General features: G+C 37.1%; 1 protein-coding gene across 3 annotated transcripts in view; it reads left to right on the forward strand.

Moving 5' to 3' along the window:
* Positions 1–16094, forward strand: part of ADAMTS6 (ADAM metallopeptidase with thrombospondin type 1 motif 6) — a 292419-nt gene that overhangs the window by 201939 nt on the left and 74386 nt on the right. For all 3 annotated transcript variants that reach the window (XM_055332438.1, XM_055332440.1, XM_055332439.1), the window contains one exon: positions 534–597. In XM_055332438.1, the coding sequence (XP_055188413.1) occupies positions 534–597 (64 nt within the window). The remainder of the gene's footprint in view (positions 1–533; positions 598–16094) is intronic.

Here is a 16094-nt window from a genome sequence, read left to right on the forward strand (position 1 = left end):
GATATTTAGATGTAATTTTTCAAACTTCACGTAATGAGATAGAAATTCATTTCTGTATTATTTAGTTTGAACTGAAGCTATTTCCAGAGAGTTATTTAGTATGCTTTCGTTACCAGTCTGGAAAAAAATAGTAAACTTACCATTTCCTACATGATAAACAGATAGCATCAGATTATGTGTTTTATTGAATACGATTCAAATGGTTTTTCATTATAAGTAAGTGATTTTTAAACTCATGGTGTTGAACTAAGCACATACTTAGTATGATAATTAGAAAATGAATTTATTTAATTGAATTTTCTTAAGAACATAAATCATGACAATTAAGTCTTATAAAGTTATCCATAGCAAACTGCCCTAGTTTTTATGTTCAACAACCATAATCATTATTGCTAACAATATTTTAATAACTAGAAAGATGTCAAATTTTGTATTTTCCTAAAATAAATGCTAATATGTTTTGGTCAAGCAATATATGTACTCTCTCTATATATATACTATATATTCACATGTTAAACAAAATGTGTTTTCAGACCTTCAGGAGGTGGAAAATATTGCCTTGGGGAAAGGAAACGGTATCGCTCCTGTAACACAGATGTAAGTAAAACCAAACTTTGCTTTGAAAAATTAGCTTACATTTCCCCTAGAGCAGGGAAATTTTTAAAACTCTAAGCTATTTGGTCATAAATCCATGTGTATGAAAGTCACATGAATTTTTTAAATTGTTAATAGTGAATGGAACAGGTCTCATGTCCAAAAATTCCATCAATAGAGGACAAGGGGAAGGTCCAGCACTAGGAGCAAATACAATCTCCCTTACAGGTAGCAAGAGAGAATCATAGATCCCTCAAAATGACTTGGCCCTCAACACTCACCCCTATGCTACCACTATCTTTCCTGAGATAATAAGATTTATCTTATCATGCCCATAAAATAGGATTATTTTGTTTTTGCCACTGTAAGAAGCCCCAGATTCCCACATCATTACTCATCTCTTGCCATCCAATCCCATGAAGTTTTACATATCACATCTTCTGTTTCGTATCTCTGCCCAGCTACTGAAACTTTTCTTCTGTGCCCTTAGGAATTGATGATCCATTGGCAGCAAAATCCCTTATATCATGATGTCTGTGAATTTTCCTTCTCTTTACTTTGTTGTTCTAATGGAAACTGGTTGTCCTCTAATGATACTTATAATAAACTTTAGCCCTCTAAAGGGCTCCCTTAGCTCTTGAGTGAGTGGAAGTGGATTGACTTTTCTTTATATCTTGTTACCTCTTTCAGACCATTCTTCCCTCCTACCTACAAAGTACACATTTCATTTCATGTCATCAGACTGTTAGACAGTATTCCTCACTGTCATGCTCTCCCACTGCATTCCTATCTTTATTCTTGGCTATTTCATAAATATATATTTTTCCAGTATCTTCTCCTCTGGATTTTTCTGTAAACATGAAAACATATGGTTATTTCTCCTATCTTAAAAACAAAACAAAACAAAACAAAAACATCTGCCAGTTCTTTTCCCATTTCTTTTCTTCATTTTGAAAAAAATTCCTTAAAAGAGTTATATTTACTTCCAGATCCAATTCCTCTTCTGATTTTTTCCTTAAATCATTCCTGTCAGATTTTTGCCTCTATCATTCTACTAAAAAATGCTCTTGTCAAGTCATGAATAATTTCCATATTGCTTAATCCAATAGTCAATTCTGAGTGTTCATCTTAGTTGATAGTCACTAGGCTTCCATAACACTACAACTTTTTGGTTGTTCTTTTCTAATGCTACTTGTTTTTTCTTATTCTCCTTTGCTGGGTCCAACTGTTTTCTTGTACTTCTTAGAGTGTCCAGGACCTAGTCGGCCATTTTTTGTGCACTACCAGTATTCATTTTTTTAAAAAAGATTTATTTATTCATGAGAGACACAGAGAGAAAGAGGCAGAGACAGAGGGAGAGAGAAAAGCAGGCTTCCCGCAGGGAGCCTGATGTGGGACTCAATCCTAGGACCCTAGGATCATGACCTGAGCCAAAGGCAGACACTCCATAACTGAGCCACCCAGGCACTCCTCACTATCAGTATTCATTTCCTTGGTGATCTCATCTAGTTTCATTGCTTTCAACAGCATTCATCTGTCATTTGACCCCCAAATTTATATTTTTAGCTCAGATTTCTTTCATGGATTCCTGACTCATATTTTACCATTGATTAGACTTAATAGACATCAAATATTTAACATGTCCAAATATTATCTCTAAAACATTTCATATACCTGTACCTCCAACCGTTTTTCCCATCTCATATGTCAACTCTATCTGCCTCAAGCCAAAAACTTTTGAGTCATTCTTGATTCCATTCTCTCACAGCTCATATCCAATCCCTCAGGAAATTCCATTGGCTTTCTCTTCGAGATATATCCTAGATCTGCCTACTTCTCACTGCCTCCACTGCTACTACTCTGTTTTTCACTGGATTACTCTGAAGAGCTTTTTCAGTGGATTTCCCATTCCTACTCTTGTTCCCTACAGTTCTCAATATATGAGGCAGAGTGCATCTGATTATATCCTTTACTCAAAACCTTTCAGTGGCTCCATTTTACTTTAATCCAAAGTCCTTAGAAAGGCCTGCAAAGACTACACAATCTAGCCCTCCATTAGTTTTCTGAACTTATCTCTTGTTATTTCTTCCTCAGTAACCCTGCTCTAGCCACACAGGTCTCCTTGTACATACCAGGCAGGGTCCCACCTTAGGGCTCTTGCATTGTCTGTTTCCTTTACCTTATATACTCTACTCCCAAAATATTTACATGGCTTACTCTCTTACCTCACCTTTATTCAACTGTCACCTTCTCAATGAGGCCTAGCCTGATACTGTGTTTAAAATTGTTACCTTTCCTACTCTCTACAACCCTAAGACTCCTAATCTTCCTTACCTTGCTCTATTTCCCACCATATCTACTTCTAATATCCTCTGTAGCTTATTGATTGTATTTATTTTTATGTTAAACTTGCATCTTGAAGTAATAACATGTAGCTTCAATTACAATGATCATTTCAAGCTACCAGTATTATTTATTCATTCACTCGACAAACAATTGAGTGCCTGCTATATATCAGACTGTTCTAGAGTGATAAAGACAATTTCTGGTCTCAAGGATCTTATAATTTCCTGGGAAATCAGTTAAGTGCAGAAAATCACCACTCAGAGTAATAAATGTATGACTTGATAGAATAAGTATGGGATGCTATAAAAGCACATAGAATGGGCACATAGCCTAATTAAGGATTTAGGGATTTCTTCCCATAAGAAGATAAAGATATGAAGGGCAAATAAGAGCTGACCAGAAGAGAAGAAAGTGGCAATGAGAGCATTCCAGGTAGAAGGAGAGTTAAGTGCAAGGCTTCTAAGTTAAACAGCCTGATCTATACCTGTAGGTAGTAAGACACCATGCAAAGACTTAGCCTCAGATTTATACTTTAGAGGAGAATGGATGAAGCTGAGACTACAACAGAAAGATAAACAGATCAGAAAGAATTTAAGGGTACTCATGGAAATGACCGAAGTGCTGAGCCATGCACTCTGCATTGGGATGACAGTGGAGTCTAAAGAGGGCTAAAAGAAGAAAATTAAGGGCCTAACTTAAAAAAAAAAAAAAAAAAAAAACCATAAAAAGTGAAGAACTGATGTAGTAGGAAAAGCAAGGTGAGACAGATAGAAGGGGTGAGTATCAGAGAATGGAATGTACTTGAATTTCATATATGACAAGTGAGACTTTTCTCAATGATGACAAAGCTGCAGTGTGGCCAATGGAATGCATGCCTAGCCTTGGGCAGACATGAAGGAGTTCAAGGATCATCAAGGCTGGGGAGTCTGGGGAGTCTTCTATGCAGTTGTTGAGGTCACTCAGGATGATGTTAAAACCTGGCGTATAGAGTGTAACTGTGAACCAGGTATCAGGTAATAAGTGAGAGAAAATGACCATGATAAGATTAGTAGGAATGATAAAGCCAGATAGTGATTTGGATGAATTGCGTGAATTTCAGAATAGAAGTATTACACAAGGGTAGAATAAATAAATAACTACTGTATGTCAGATGGTGTTAGATAGGAGTGAGAAAGCCAACCCCGTGTTTAAATTCACGTGTTTCTGTTGTTATATACTTAGAGGGGAGAGGCACATTTTTGGGCCTTAATAAAATAGGTCCTATAATACAAATAATATATGATAAATAAAAAGAAAAAAAGTAATAGACATATCACGCTTGTTGCTTTTTACCCATGAACTTTGTTTTAGTTGCTCAAAATGTAGAACTTGCTATATTGGTGGGTAGACATTTCTATTGCTAGCTTTGTCTTCTATTTCAGCTTTCAGCATGAAAAGTTAACATAACTATGTCATGGAAATACATTTTTTTTTCACAAATGTAGACTCCATTGTTCAGAATATGAGACAATTCAGTTATCACACTGAAACTTATTTTCATGCTAAGTTAATAAAATTGTCTGAGCATAAGTTTATAAGGTGGGGACTTTTATTTAAAAAAATTTTTTTTTACTTATTTATTTCAAGGAGAGAGAGGGAAAGGAAACTCCCCACTGAGGAGGGAGCCCAATGTGGGGCTTGATCCCCAGATCCTGGGATCATGACCTAAACCAATGATAGACACTTAACCAACTGAACCACCCAGGTGTGCCTAGTGGGGATTTAAAGCATAATCTAATATATGAAAATTTAAACTTTCAGAACACATAATGTAGCTGCACTGTACAAGAAGAACTTTCTTGATTGATGGAGATGTTCTATATATGCATTGTCCAGCTTGGTAGCCACTAGCCAAATTAGTTATTGAGCACTTGAAATATGGCTAATGTGGGGGCACCTGGGTGGCTCAGTCAGTTAAGTGTCTGACTCTTGATCTCACCTCAGGTCTCGATTTCAAGGTCATAAGTTCAGGCCCTGCATTGGGTTCCATGATGAGCATGGAGCCTACTTAATAAAAAATAAATAAATAAATAAATAAATAAATAAATAAATAAATAAATAAAATAAATAAATATGGCTATATAAATGAAAAGCAGCACTTTTAATTTTAATTAATTTAAATTTGAATAGCCACATGTTGTTCCTGGCAACCATATTGGACAGCACTGAGTTATACAGTCTAGCTGTGCAGTAGAAAAATAATAGTTATAAAGAAGACTGTAAATATTCTATATAAAATTCACAAAACAAATCCATATTAGATCATTTTGGAAACAAATGTAGAATATTTCCATTTTTTGGTGATGATAGAATAAGTCATTCTGACAGAACTCCTTTTAAAAATTATTGGGTAAGAATGTTTTAAAACATCACATTATAACCTGCAAGTAAGTGACAAGATAGGGAAATTCCTGAAGGTTACATTCTTTGAGAAAGGGGAATTCAAAAATGTAAGTGGAGCATCAGAGCACCTAAAGTACCTTTGCCCAGACAATATTCTAAAGAAGAGAAGAAATAAACTATTACTGTGTCTCTTTCCTACCTATACAGAAAGCTTTTCCTAAAGCTCCTCCCTTATTCTCTTGGCAGACTTCATTCATGTTTTATTGGCCTGGAGGCCACGTACCCACTTTAAACCAGTCATGGGCAAAAAGAATGGGATTACCATAATTGGTTTAGACTAATCCAGATTTGCCCCTAAAATGAGGTTAAGGTCACCTTTCCTGAGAGGTAGATTCCTGGGCAAGAATCACAATTCTGTTAGCAATAAAGTAGAGAGTTAATAGATCCTGGGTACGCCACACATGTCTGCTCAGAGCTCTTTTAGTTTCCATCTTTACTAGTAGAAGGAGCAGCAACAGAAGTAGTAGTGGTAATAGCTGCTGCTAACATTTATTGAGCATTTGCTATGTACCAGACCCATTAATTTAACCATATTTTCTTCCCATTCTGAGAGTTCTTCTCCTTCCAGGCAGTGAGTTGGCTTACTGAGATATTTTAAATGTTTATTCTTTCAACAAAAATCTAGAAAAGATATGCTAATTTGGAGTCTTGGTATAAGTTGTTCTATTACAACTTTGCCTCTGCAACATGAATTAGCTCGTAAGTGAACAAGTCATTTTGTGCCATACTTTTGCCACTAAGTGATACAGCGCTAAAGTCAAACTACACTGACACAGCTGAATAGTAGAGGAAAATTGTAGTGTATATGATAACCATTCATCCCACATTCTTGTTTTGGCTCAGTATGGCCACATGCTCTGTCATACAACTCCCTGTCATGCGTTTCTGCCTTTTGTCTCTATAACTCAACATCCAAAACCCTTTGTTATTAACTTATTTCACTTTTTTTTTCCTTTTTGGAAGATAAAGTCCTATGTTTATTCCAGTATTTCTTTGTTAGGAATTTGCCATGTATTTTTTAAACTGTGCTAGTATTTTATTAGAATTGTTATTGTTTTAGTTAATATCTCCTGTCTCTGATTTGTCTGCCTCTAACACTATTTTTCTCATATGCCTGTTATTTTTAGTGTGTGATTTTACAGAAAGAGGTTTTTCAATAACATATGTGTCATATTAAAGTAGAAACTCCTATATTTTAAGGATCTATTTTAAAAGTTTCTATTGGGACACCTGGGTGGCTCAGCAGTTGAGCTTCTGCCTTTGGCCCAGGGCGTGATCCTGGCTGGGATCTGGGATTGAGTCTCACGTCGGGCTCCTTACAAGGAGCCTGCTTCTCCCTCAGCCTATGTCTCTGTGTCTCTCATGAATAAATAAATAAACTCTTTAAAAAAATAAGTAAATAAAAGTTTCTATTAAATAGACTATAAGACAGAGAATTTAATGATAAATCATGAAGAGTGAATCGACTGTAGTTAAGATTGAGTCACGCAAGCAAAAAGACTTCAGTATGTTCCAGTAAACATAGAATGGGTGTTACTTTGGAAGCATTATAGGGCTATTGTATTTGTATTCTTTAAATTAACCTTGGAGCTTTTTTCTAAATGTACAAGGGTTTAAATGTTCTATTTTTTCTCATATTGCCTGGATGTCTCTTAGGTATGAGCTACCCTAATTTAAGGGGTTCCAGAGTATACTTATCTTCATCAGATCAGCCTCCAACGTTAGTGCATTTTAAAATCATTTAATACTATGAACATCATATTTAGTGACACTGTAAATGATATCTGAGAGAAATCTTTACAATTAGTTAAAATCATCTTGACAGTCAAAAACTAGGAAACAATTCATAAGCATTTTTTGCTTGTCATTTGTGATCCAAGAGCTTCTCTTGAGACCTAAAAAGAGGATAAAGGGTAAATTCAAATGGTCCTGGAAGAAGTTTCAAATCATTGCATGGAATGAGAGCATGTTAGGTGGTCAAATGGCAGGAACACTCATTTATGAATCTTTGAAGTTTGCTCTGTGCTACTTATGCTCAGAATGCACATTATAATAAAAAATAGAAAATCTGTGGGGTGCCTGGGAGGCTTAGTTGATTGAGTGCCCAACTCTTGATTTTGGCTCAGGTTATGATCTCAGGGTCTTGGGATGGAGCCTGAGTGGAACCTACTTAAGATTCTCTCTCTCCTTTTGCCTCTCCTCCCACCTCCCCGAACCCCTCCCCAAGCTTTCATGCGCTCTAGCACACAGGCATATGCATACTCTCTTTATCAAAAGAAAAAAAAGAAAATCTAGAAGATAGTAGTCTGATTTACATGTATTTGATAGCCTACTTGCATTCCAACCAATTCCTCATAGCCTATTAGTTTCTCATGTAGTATAGCAATCTTGAACTTCTCATTTCTGTGATTGGACAGCTAGTACTATAGTTTACCACTTAGTTCTCATGTTTTTACATATCATAATTATTTATCATTATTAGCCATTAATCTTTGTTTAGAGTTGAGTTAGCTTCATTAAAATCCTAAGTGAAAAATAGAATAAATTAGAAAATCCAAGGGAACAGAAAATAATATTAAATTGGGATCATTATCTTAAGTGTATATCATGAGATCCTTCTATATATTAAGATGGACCACACATTTTGCTCTAAGTTTCTTAGAGGCCTGAGTAAACAGGCAAACACTATGACTTCTTAGTTTTGCGGGGGGTTTTGTTAAAGATTTTATTTATTTATTCATGAGAAACACAGAGAAAGAAGCAGAGACACAGGCAGAGGGAGAAGCAGGCTCTCTGCAAGGAGCCCGATGTGGGACTTGATTCCAGGACCCCGGGATCACGCCCTAAGCCAAAGACAGGCACTCAACCACTGAGCCCCCCAGGCGTCCCTCACTTCTAAGTTTCATAATGTCTAGTAGCTTTGACAAAAGGAGATATATCACAAAGGAACACTTTACTACTTTGAAGCTTTGGTACTCCTACAGGGATCTCCACACTGATGAATCAGATTGAAACATGCAAGGCTGGGTAGCCCTGGTGGCGCAGCGGTTTAGCGCTGCCTGTAGCCCAGGGTGTGATCCTGGAGACCCTGGATCGAGTCCCACATCGGGCTCCCTACATGGAGCCTGCTTCTCCCTCTGCCTGTGTCTCTGCCTCTCTCTCGCTCTCTCTGAATGAATAAATAAATAAATCTTTAAAAAAAAAAAAAAAAGAAACATGCAAGGCTAACAGTACTCTTTTTGCTTAAGTTAGAGGAAAAATTAAAACTGAGAAACTTTGTAGGCCAAGTAGTCTTAAAAAGTGACTAGCCCCAAAACACGACAGCCACATTTTCTCCCTGATGCTCATTTGATTCCCACCATAGGCATTTGAAGAATAGAGGAATGGTACAAAGACAAGAACTCTCCAGTTGAAAGGGAATAGTGACCCCAGTTGCAAAGAAAAAAATCCCCAGAGTTAGAAGATGCAAGTTATAAAGAAAAGATTCTCAATCTTTAAAAATAAGTCAGAAAATTGTATCTAGCTGTAAAATTGGCCTGACCAGTCTCAACAGCAACCTAATCAGCCTAGAAGCCAAAGGTATTCGTACGTACGTTAGACTCGGAGGCTGATTGTCCGCATTAGGACGAGTTAGGCAGTTTCTTCCCTGAATCATCATCGGTCACTCTCAGAAGCCTTCAGAAGCAACTAGACAAGGACTCTTTGACGATCATATGATGGTCTCCAGGACAGGATAGCATATAAAGACAATAGCTATAGCAAGAACAAATTAAACTGGTTTTCATCTTGAAGCTACTGAGAAAACATGAGCTTTTTTTTTTTTTAATAGAATAGAATTGGATGAAGTTGGGTCTCACTGTTAAAGTAGGATCTACTTGGATAGATCCTACTAGATAGATTATTTGGAATCATAAACAAATCTAACAGATAATGGACATGGCCCTTGTGAGACTTTGAAAAACAGAATTTTATGGAAGTCATAATGCCTTAAAAAAGGATATTTCTACATTTCCAAAAAAGAATTTCCTGTTGTTACTTAGCTATTCTCCAAAACCAAAGGGAAAAAAAAAATCCTTGTTGTTTTCCTGTTCTCTGTTATTTGTGATTTTTGTGTGTCTACTTGTCAATGTGACTAGTGTGGGGTGACCTGAGTGGGTGGAGGCTGGCAGCGCTGGTTGGGAAAGAATTCACCCAAGGCAGAACAAGGGAGGTAGAGATTGATCAAATGCACCATAAGGGAGAGGCAGGCAAGATAGCAAAGCAGAGACTGTGTGTCCAGAGATAGGGGGCGGTGGGGCTGCGGTTACAGAGGGAAAAAGAGGGAGTGTGGGAATGTATGGGATTTTCCTATTTGGTACCTGTGTCCAGATGTAAGTAACCCATAGGTCAGCTAGGGCTTATGGCTATTTTGAGGTGGATTACCAGAATAGCTGTTTGTATTCAGCCTAGGGGTTGGGAGTGTGCCACTCTGCCTTACTCAGGCTTCCATTGTTCAAGTCCGTTGCCTAAAAGCAGCCTCTACAACTAGGGTAAGACTTCTGGTGAAATACCTAAGCTTCACTTAGGCTGGGATGGAAAGTCATATTGGCCTTCATCTTAAACATTGCACTTCCTCCTTTATCTTACACATGAAAACTATAAAAAATTATGGACTCAGAAGGGTTTCCAGGTCACCTGTGGTCTGTTCAAAAAGTGAAGCAAGCATAGTTATGTAGTACCGAGCTGTTTTCTCAATCAGCTTTTCTAGAGAGGCATACTATTCTGCAACTTTTTTCTTATTCAAGACCTTGCTTACAGTCATGAAGCGGTGATACTCCTTTGGTTTTGGAGAAGTGCAGCCTATATTTCAAGACAGGATTGTCACAGAGTCGTGGAAAAAGCATGGGTTTGGGATTCAATTGACTTAAGGTTGAAGGTTGACTGAAACACTTGTTGCCATTTGGTCTTGGGGAAATACCTAATCTCACTAAACTTCAGGGAACTCCTATACAGATATAAATATATCTAACTTGCAGAGGTGTTTGAGAATTAAAAGAAGTAACACATGTAGGGACATCCAGTGCTACTTCCTAACACTTAATCTTTATTTAATACAGCATAGCTATTAATATAGACATTTTTGTCTCCAAGTATATTACAAAGATTACCAAGTACTTTTCATTCATAACCTCATTGTATCTTCAAATCACTTTTATGTATTTTTTATTTTTTTAAAGATTTTATTTATTAATTCATGAGAGATAGAGACAAAGAAAGAGAGAGACAGAGAGATACAGAGAGGCAGAGACACAGGCAGAGGGAGAAGCAGGTTCCATGCAGGGAGCCTGACGTGGGACTGGATCCCCGGTCTCCAGGATCATTCCCTGGCCTCAAGCGGTGCTAAACTGCTGTGCCACCGGGGCTGCCCTCAAATCACTTTTATAAAGAGGAAGAACAGTGTTTTGTTTTGTTTTGTTTTGTTTTGTTTTTTTAAGTATTTTAAAATGAAGAACTAAAGCTGAGCAGCAGGCTAGTACCATGGAAGGGACTGAGTCAGGCCTTTGAGAATTTCTGAGTACAAATTTAGTATTCTTGTCACAGACGGAGCCCTTGGGAGGTGGGTAAAGTAAGCTTCTCTGAATGTGGTCACCTTTGACATTGTCTTGCTTCCGGTCTAACCTTACCCTGCAGCAGAACCAGATAGCTGAGAACATTCTGAAACTACAGACCTTGCCCCCAGGGAGAGGTGTGGGGTAAGTGATAACAAGGTACAGAGTTGATCCATTAACAGTGTTATATCCATGTCCCAAGTTATAATTAGAAAATAGGTATGTATCAAACACTGGGTTTTTTATGAATACTATATACAATATCTATTATATTCTTATAATAATGGCAAAAAAGTAACAGGAACAAGTGTCATTAATCTTTAGGTTAGTATAAATTTAATGGTGTACATCATGTTGGAAAAATAAGGACTAGCTTTTAAGCACAAAACAGAGCTTGCTTGTTTACTTTGTTTTTAAAAGGGATGTTTTACAAATTACGAAGTGAATATTTGTTGCCTAATATTTTCATAGACTTAGGGGAAAGGGTTATACTATGGACAGAGAGCACTTTAATTAAATTTGGGCTATACAGAAATAGATTTAAGTTTGAAAACTTGCATAGAAGATTATGGTATCAAATATGACAGCTAGATTCTATTTGGTCTGGATAATATAGGTTTATCAGGCTTTTGTTTCTTTTTCTTTAAAAGTAAGTATACAATGAAAATACAAAAAAAATCAGAAACCATTTTGGAAAGAAAACTTAAGAAGGTTGAATCAAAACTGGTTGAAATGATTCATTGGACACTACATTTAACTTTGGCGAGAAAAATCACATAATAATACCTGATAACTAGGAAATCAGGATTTTTGTTTGCAACTTAGAAGGTGTGGAAGCAAGGACTTTGTTAGCCCTGTGGCATTGTGTGATTTAGAAAGTGATGCCTGTCTGGGTGAGCAAAGAGAAATGTCCTTTCTTCACTTGCTAAGCAGATCAGGGGCTGGAATCTGAATTCCACTTATGCTCCTGAAACTAATAGGGTGTAGCCCACTAAGAGTATATTGCCATCCTGGAGAGGGAGAAGAAATTAAATTTAGGGAGTGTTGAAGTTTGGCCTAGTGTAATAGTGAAGAAACAAAAGTGCATTTAGTGTGGAAGCAAGAAAGGAAGAAGCAGCAGAAGATGAGAAGGGCAAAAGAGAAAAGAACTAGAATAAAATGCCAGTATTGCTCATTTTGCAATTTTCCCCGAGGCTGTAGGAAATCCTTGAATCCTGCCAGCCTGCCTATCTCCTTTAAGAAGGGAGGAATGGGAAAGGGGAAAAAGAATTTTCACGCTCAGCTCTCTTCTCACACTTTATTGCTCATAAGACATAATACAGTATTTACAGAATTTGCCTCATTTGCAAAACATTTTGGGATGTATTTCTCTTGAAGTTAAATGGCATTTTGGGTGTATTTTACAAATGAAAGAGAGAAGGCACAAAGAGCTTCTGCGACTTGCCAAGGTCACCCTATTCTTTGGGACAAAACCAGGATTAGAACCCCAGTATTAGAAATGCCACTACAAAGTTTGTCAGCGGAAGCTGAGATTTCTTTCTGTAGCAACTTTTATGCCCCAATGAATTATCCTTTTTTTTTTCTAGGTTTATGTACCAATAAAAAGTATTAAGTTTAGTCAAAAGGAGATGCTTTTAAATAATTGGTGTAATTGGAAGCATAAGATAGTCTGTGGAATGTGCTAAAATACGTATCTCTGTAAAAAAGAAAAGTGCTGATAAAGATGCTAGTGTTAATTTTTTTTTTTTTATTTCTTTGAAAATGCCAAGATTAAAAATGCTGAGACCTGCAGCTTTGCCCTCTGGATTTATGTGGGGTCCTGCTGGTTGCTTTTTAGAAGGAGAGGATGCTTGATTAGTGTTAACACTAGGAGGCTGAAAACCTGTCAGGCTTTACATAAAAAATTGGTTGCTTATGCCCACTGTTTTCTCTTAGAGTTTTTGCATGGTGTCAGCATTTATTACCTCTAAGCAATTTAAAAAGCATTACTCCTTAAACTCTCTACTATTCCCTAAAAAGCAAAACAAAAAATATACTTTATGCAATTTTTCCTTAAGATATTACTTTTTTCTTTGAACACTCTTATTCTTTGGAATGAGAATATAGAACTCCTACTGAGTTAATTTCTGATCAACACATATTCAGAGCATTCACAGAAGGAAACATTGAAATCAAGAAAACAGAACACCAGCTGATATATTCTAGAAACAGAAAGGCATGGGATCAAGACTTCTACAGTTTCCTTAAACCTTTCCATCCTCCATGTTATTCTAAGAACATTCTTAACACACTCCTGTTTGAGGGCCTCTATTTCCTATTTATTCTCCTCACGGATGTGTAAGTAACTCCTTCAATTTCTCTTTACACTCTGCTCAAGGGCTGCCTTATTAGAGAGAATTTCTCCAGCCATACTATTTTAAAACAACTTGCCTCCCACCTTACTATCTATCCCCTTTCCCTACTTTATTTTAATTCTTTCTCACCTCCAGCTAGAATGAGCTCCATGAAAGCAGGGACCTAATCTATTTTATTGCTTTATCTCCAGAGCTTACATCTTATGTGACACATAAGCAAATATATACATTTACTGAATAGAAGAAAGATACTAAGAACAGTTCTTGGTGTTATGATGTGCCCATAGGAAACCCATCAAGGTCTAGATGCCTTTCACTTAGGGATCAGATTGTTCAGTGTAGATCCAAAAGAAAGGAGCAAGACCCCTGGGTTCTAGAATTATAGGAAGACAGACTTGAGTTAAAAGTAAGGGGAGGGATGCCTGGATGGCGCAGTGGTTTAGCGCCTGCCTTTGGCTCAGGGCATGATTCTGGAGTCCCGATTCAAGTCCCACATTAGGCTCCCTGCATGGAGCCTGCTTCTCCCTCTGCCTGTGTCTCTGCCTCTCTCTCTCTCTCTCTGTGTGTGTGTGTGTGTGTGTGTCTCCCATGAATAAATAAATAAAATCTTAAAAAAAAAAAAAGGAGGAACCTGATAGTAATTGCAGCTGCCTGAAAAGTGTTTGATTTTTCTATAGATGCTTATATAGATCGCATGACCACTTAGGGGATAATTATAGAGGAAACTGAAGTCTCTTATGCAAATTAGATTACATCCTAACATTTCTTAGAAGTATATGATTCTGTATTGACTCAAAAGTTAATCACTGAGTTTGATTATTCTTCAACGTGCTGCTGGGCATGTGTATCTGTTATGTTAACATTCTAAATCAAGGGGTCGACAAATTGCACCTCCTGGGCCAAAGTTGTCCCCGGCACCTCTTTTTGTAAATAAACTTTCATTGGAACACAGACCTGATGGTTCATTTATGTATTGTCTGTGGCTTCTTTCACACTATACTGACACAGTTGAGGAATTGGAACAAAGACCATATGGCACACAAAGTCTGAAATATTTATTATATGGCCCTTTACAAAAAAAAAAAAAAGTTGGCTAATCTCTGCCCTTAACCAATAAGTTGCAAAAAAATAATACATAGAAATAAATCTCTATTTAGTTTCCTGAATACCTTGTCAACATCATCATTATTATTTTTGATTATCGTGTCAGTTAAGTTCCAACTGTAATAATACAAGCCTCTCTGAATATTTAAATAGAGGGAACTTCATGAAAAAAATTGGTTACACAAATGATGGAAGAGGCTGACAAGTGCATCCATAGATCAGCATCAGCAGGAGGATGCCACCACTCCTCTCAGGGAGACAAAGGAAGGAGGTAGTTTTATTAGAGTCTAGAGGCTAGAATTACACAGCAGAAGCTAGAGCCATTAGGATAGGGCCAGAGGGTGGAGGGATGGGGTAAGTGTGGTGCTATTACCTAAAGTTGGAGTCACAAAAAAGTTTCAGCTTCTGCCTATGATGCTGCTAAGGTGGGGAGAAAGAAAGAGAAAGACTCTGGCTTCTCCCAATAGTGCCTTCCATTGCCTGAGTCATTGTCAGAAGTCAGCAGGCACAGAAGCCTGGGAAATGGAGCTTGCAGAGGTTGTTCCCCTGAAATACAGAGCAGAGCAGGAGAAAGTGAGAATGAATCTAAGAATGCCTAGACCCACGACCAGAACAGCTGCTAAGAGTTATTCAGGACTCCCCTGTGCCAGCTACAGAGCTAAACAGTTCACAAGAGGAGGTGAATACTACTATTATCCCCCGTTTATAGATGAGGCTTGGAAAACTAAATTGCTAAAGGCCATGAATTAAATAAATGACCAAGTTAAAATTGAGTCCATGTTCTCATACTCCAAAATTATGCTTTTAGCCCTCTTGTTTTATGAATGAGGAAAAAGCAACTTGAAGGAGAAAAGAAACTTGCTGCTGAAATGACAGGAACTCAAGTTATTCCTATTAAGCTTTTATCCATATTAACAGAGCTAAAACTTTGTGCTGTCCCTGTAGCACTTAGACTTCAAAGGAAGTTTCCATTCAGCAGAGGGAGTGTCCTTACACCCAGTATACTCGGTAAAAGGAATTATTAATTACAACTACCTAAGGGTGTTGAAAGAGATTAAATAGATAATACATCTGCAATAGGCCTCTGAATAGTGTGCCACAGAGTGCGTACTTGCCAAATGCTTAGTAAACGCTAAGTAGCTGTTGTCATTGTTAATAATTTTATTATGCTGACCCTAGGAGTGGTTATCACAGGAAAGAGTATAGATTAGAAATTTTATGAAATGCTAATCCAAGTACTTTATTAAACAATAATAGCCTCCTGTCAGACTTTTTACTTTACCTGTATTTTGGAGATTCATTACAAGGTAGCCAAAAAATGGGATTTTGTCTTTAAGTGAATAGTCCTCACGATGCCTAGGTTGGTTAGTTCAGGGCTTTTTTTTATGTACCAGTGGTTTTCTACAAAATGTCATCTCTTCCTATGATGTCATAAGTTTCTTTCATCTAGGATGGCCTTTTTCCAACTATTCCCAACATATGACCTTCTTCCTTTACCCATGGCTTTACTTGGCTTCATTCTTAATAGTTTTAACCCCCTAGAATATTCTTTCTCAGCGAGCTCAATTCCTATAATGATTTATAATATTATAAAATAATTATTTATATTTGTATTAAAAATATATATAATATTTGTATTATAATTGTAGTTTACTTGAGATTTTCC

This window comes from Nyctereutes procyonoides, unplaced genomic scaffold, assembly GCF_905146905.1.
Source record: "Nyctereutes procyonoides isolate TBG_1078 unplaced genomic scaffold, NYPRO_anot_genome, whole genome shotgun sequence".
NCBI lineage: Eukaryota > Metazoa > Chordata > Mammalia > Carnivora > Canidae > Nyctereutes > Nyctereutes procyonoides.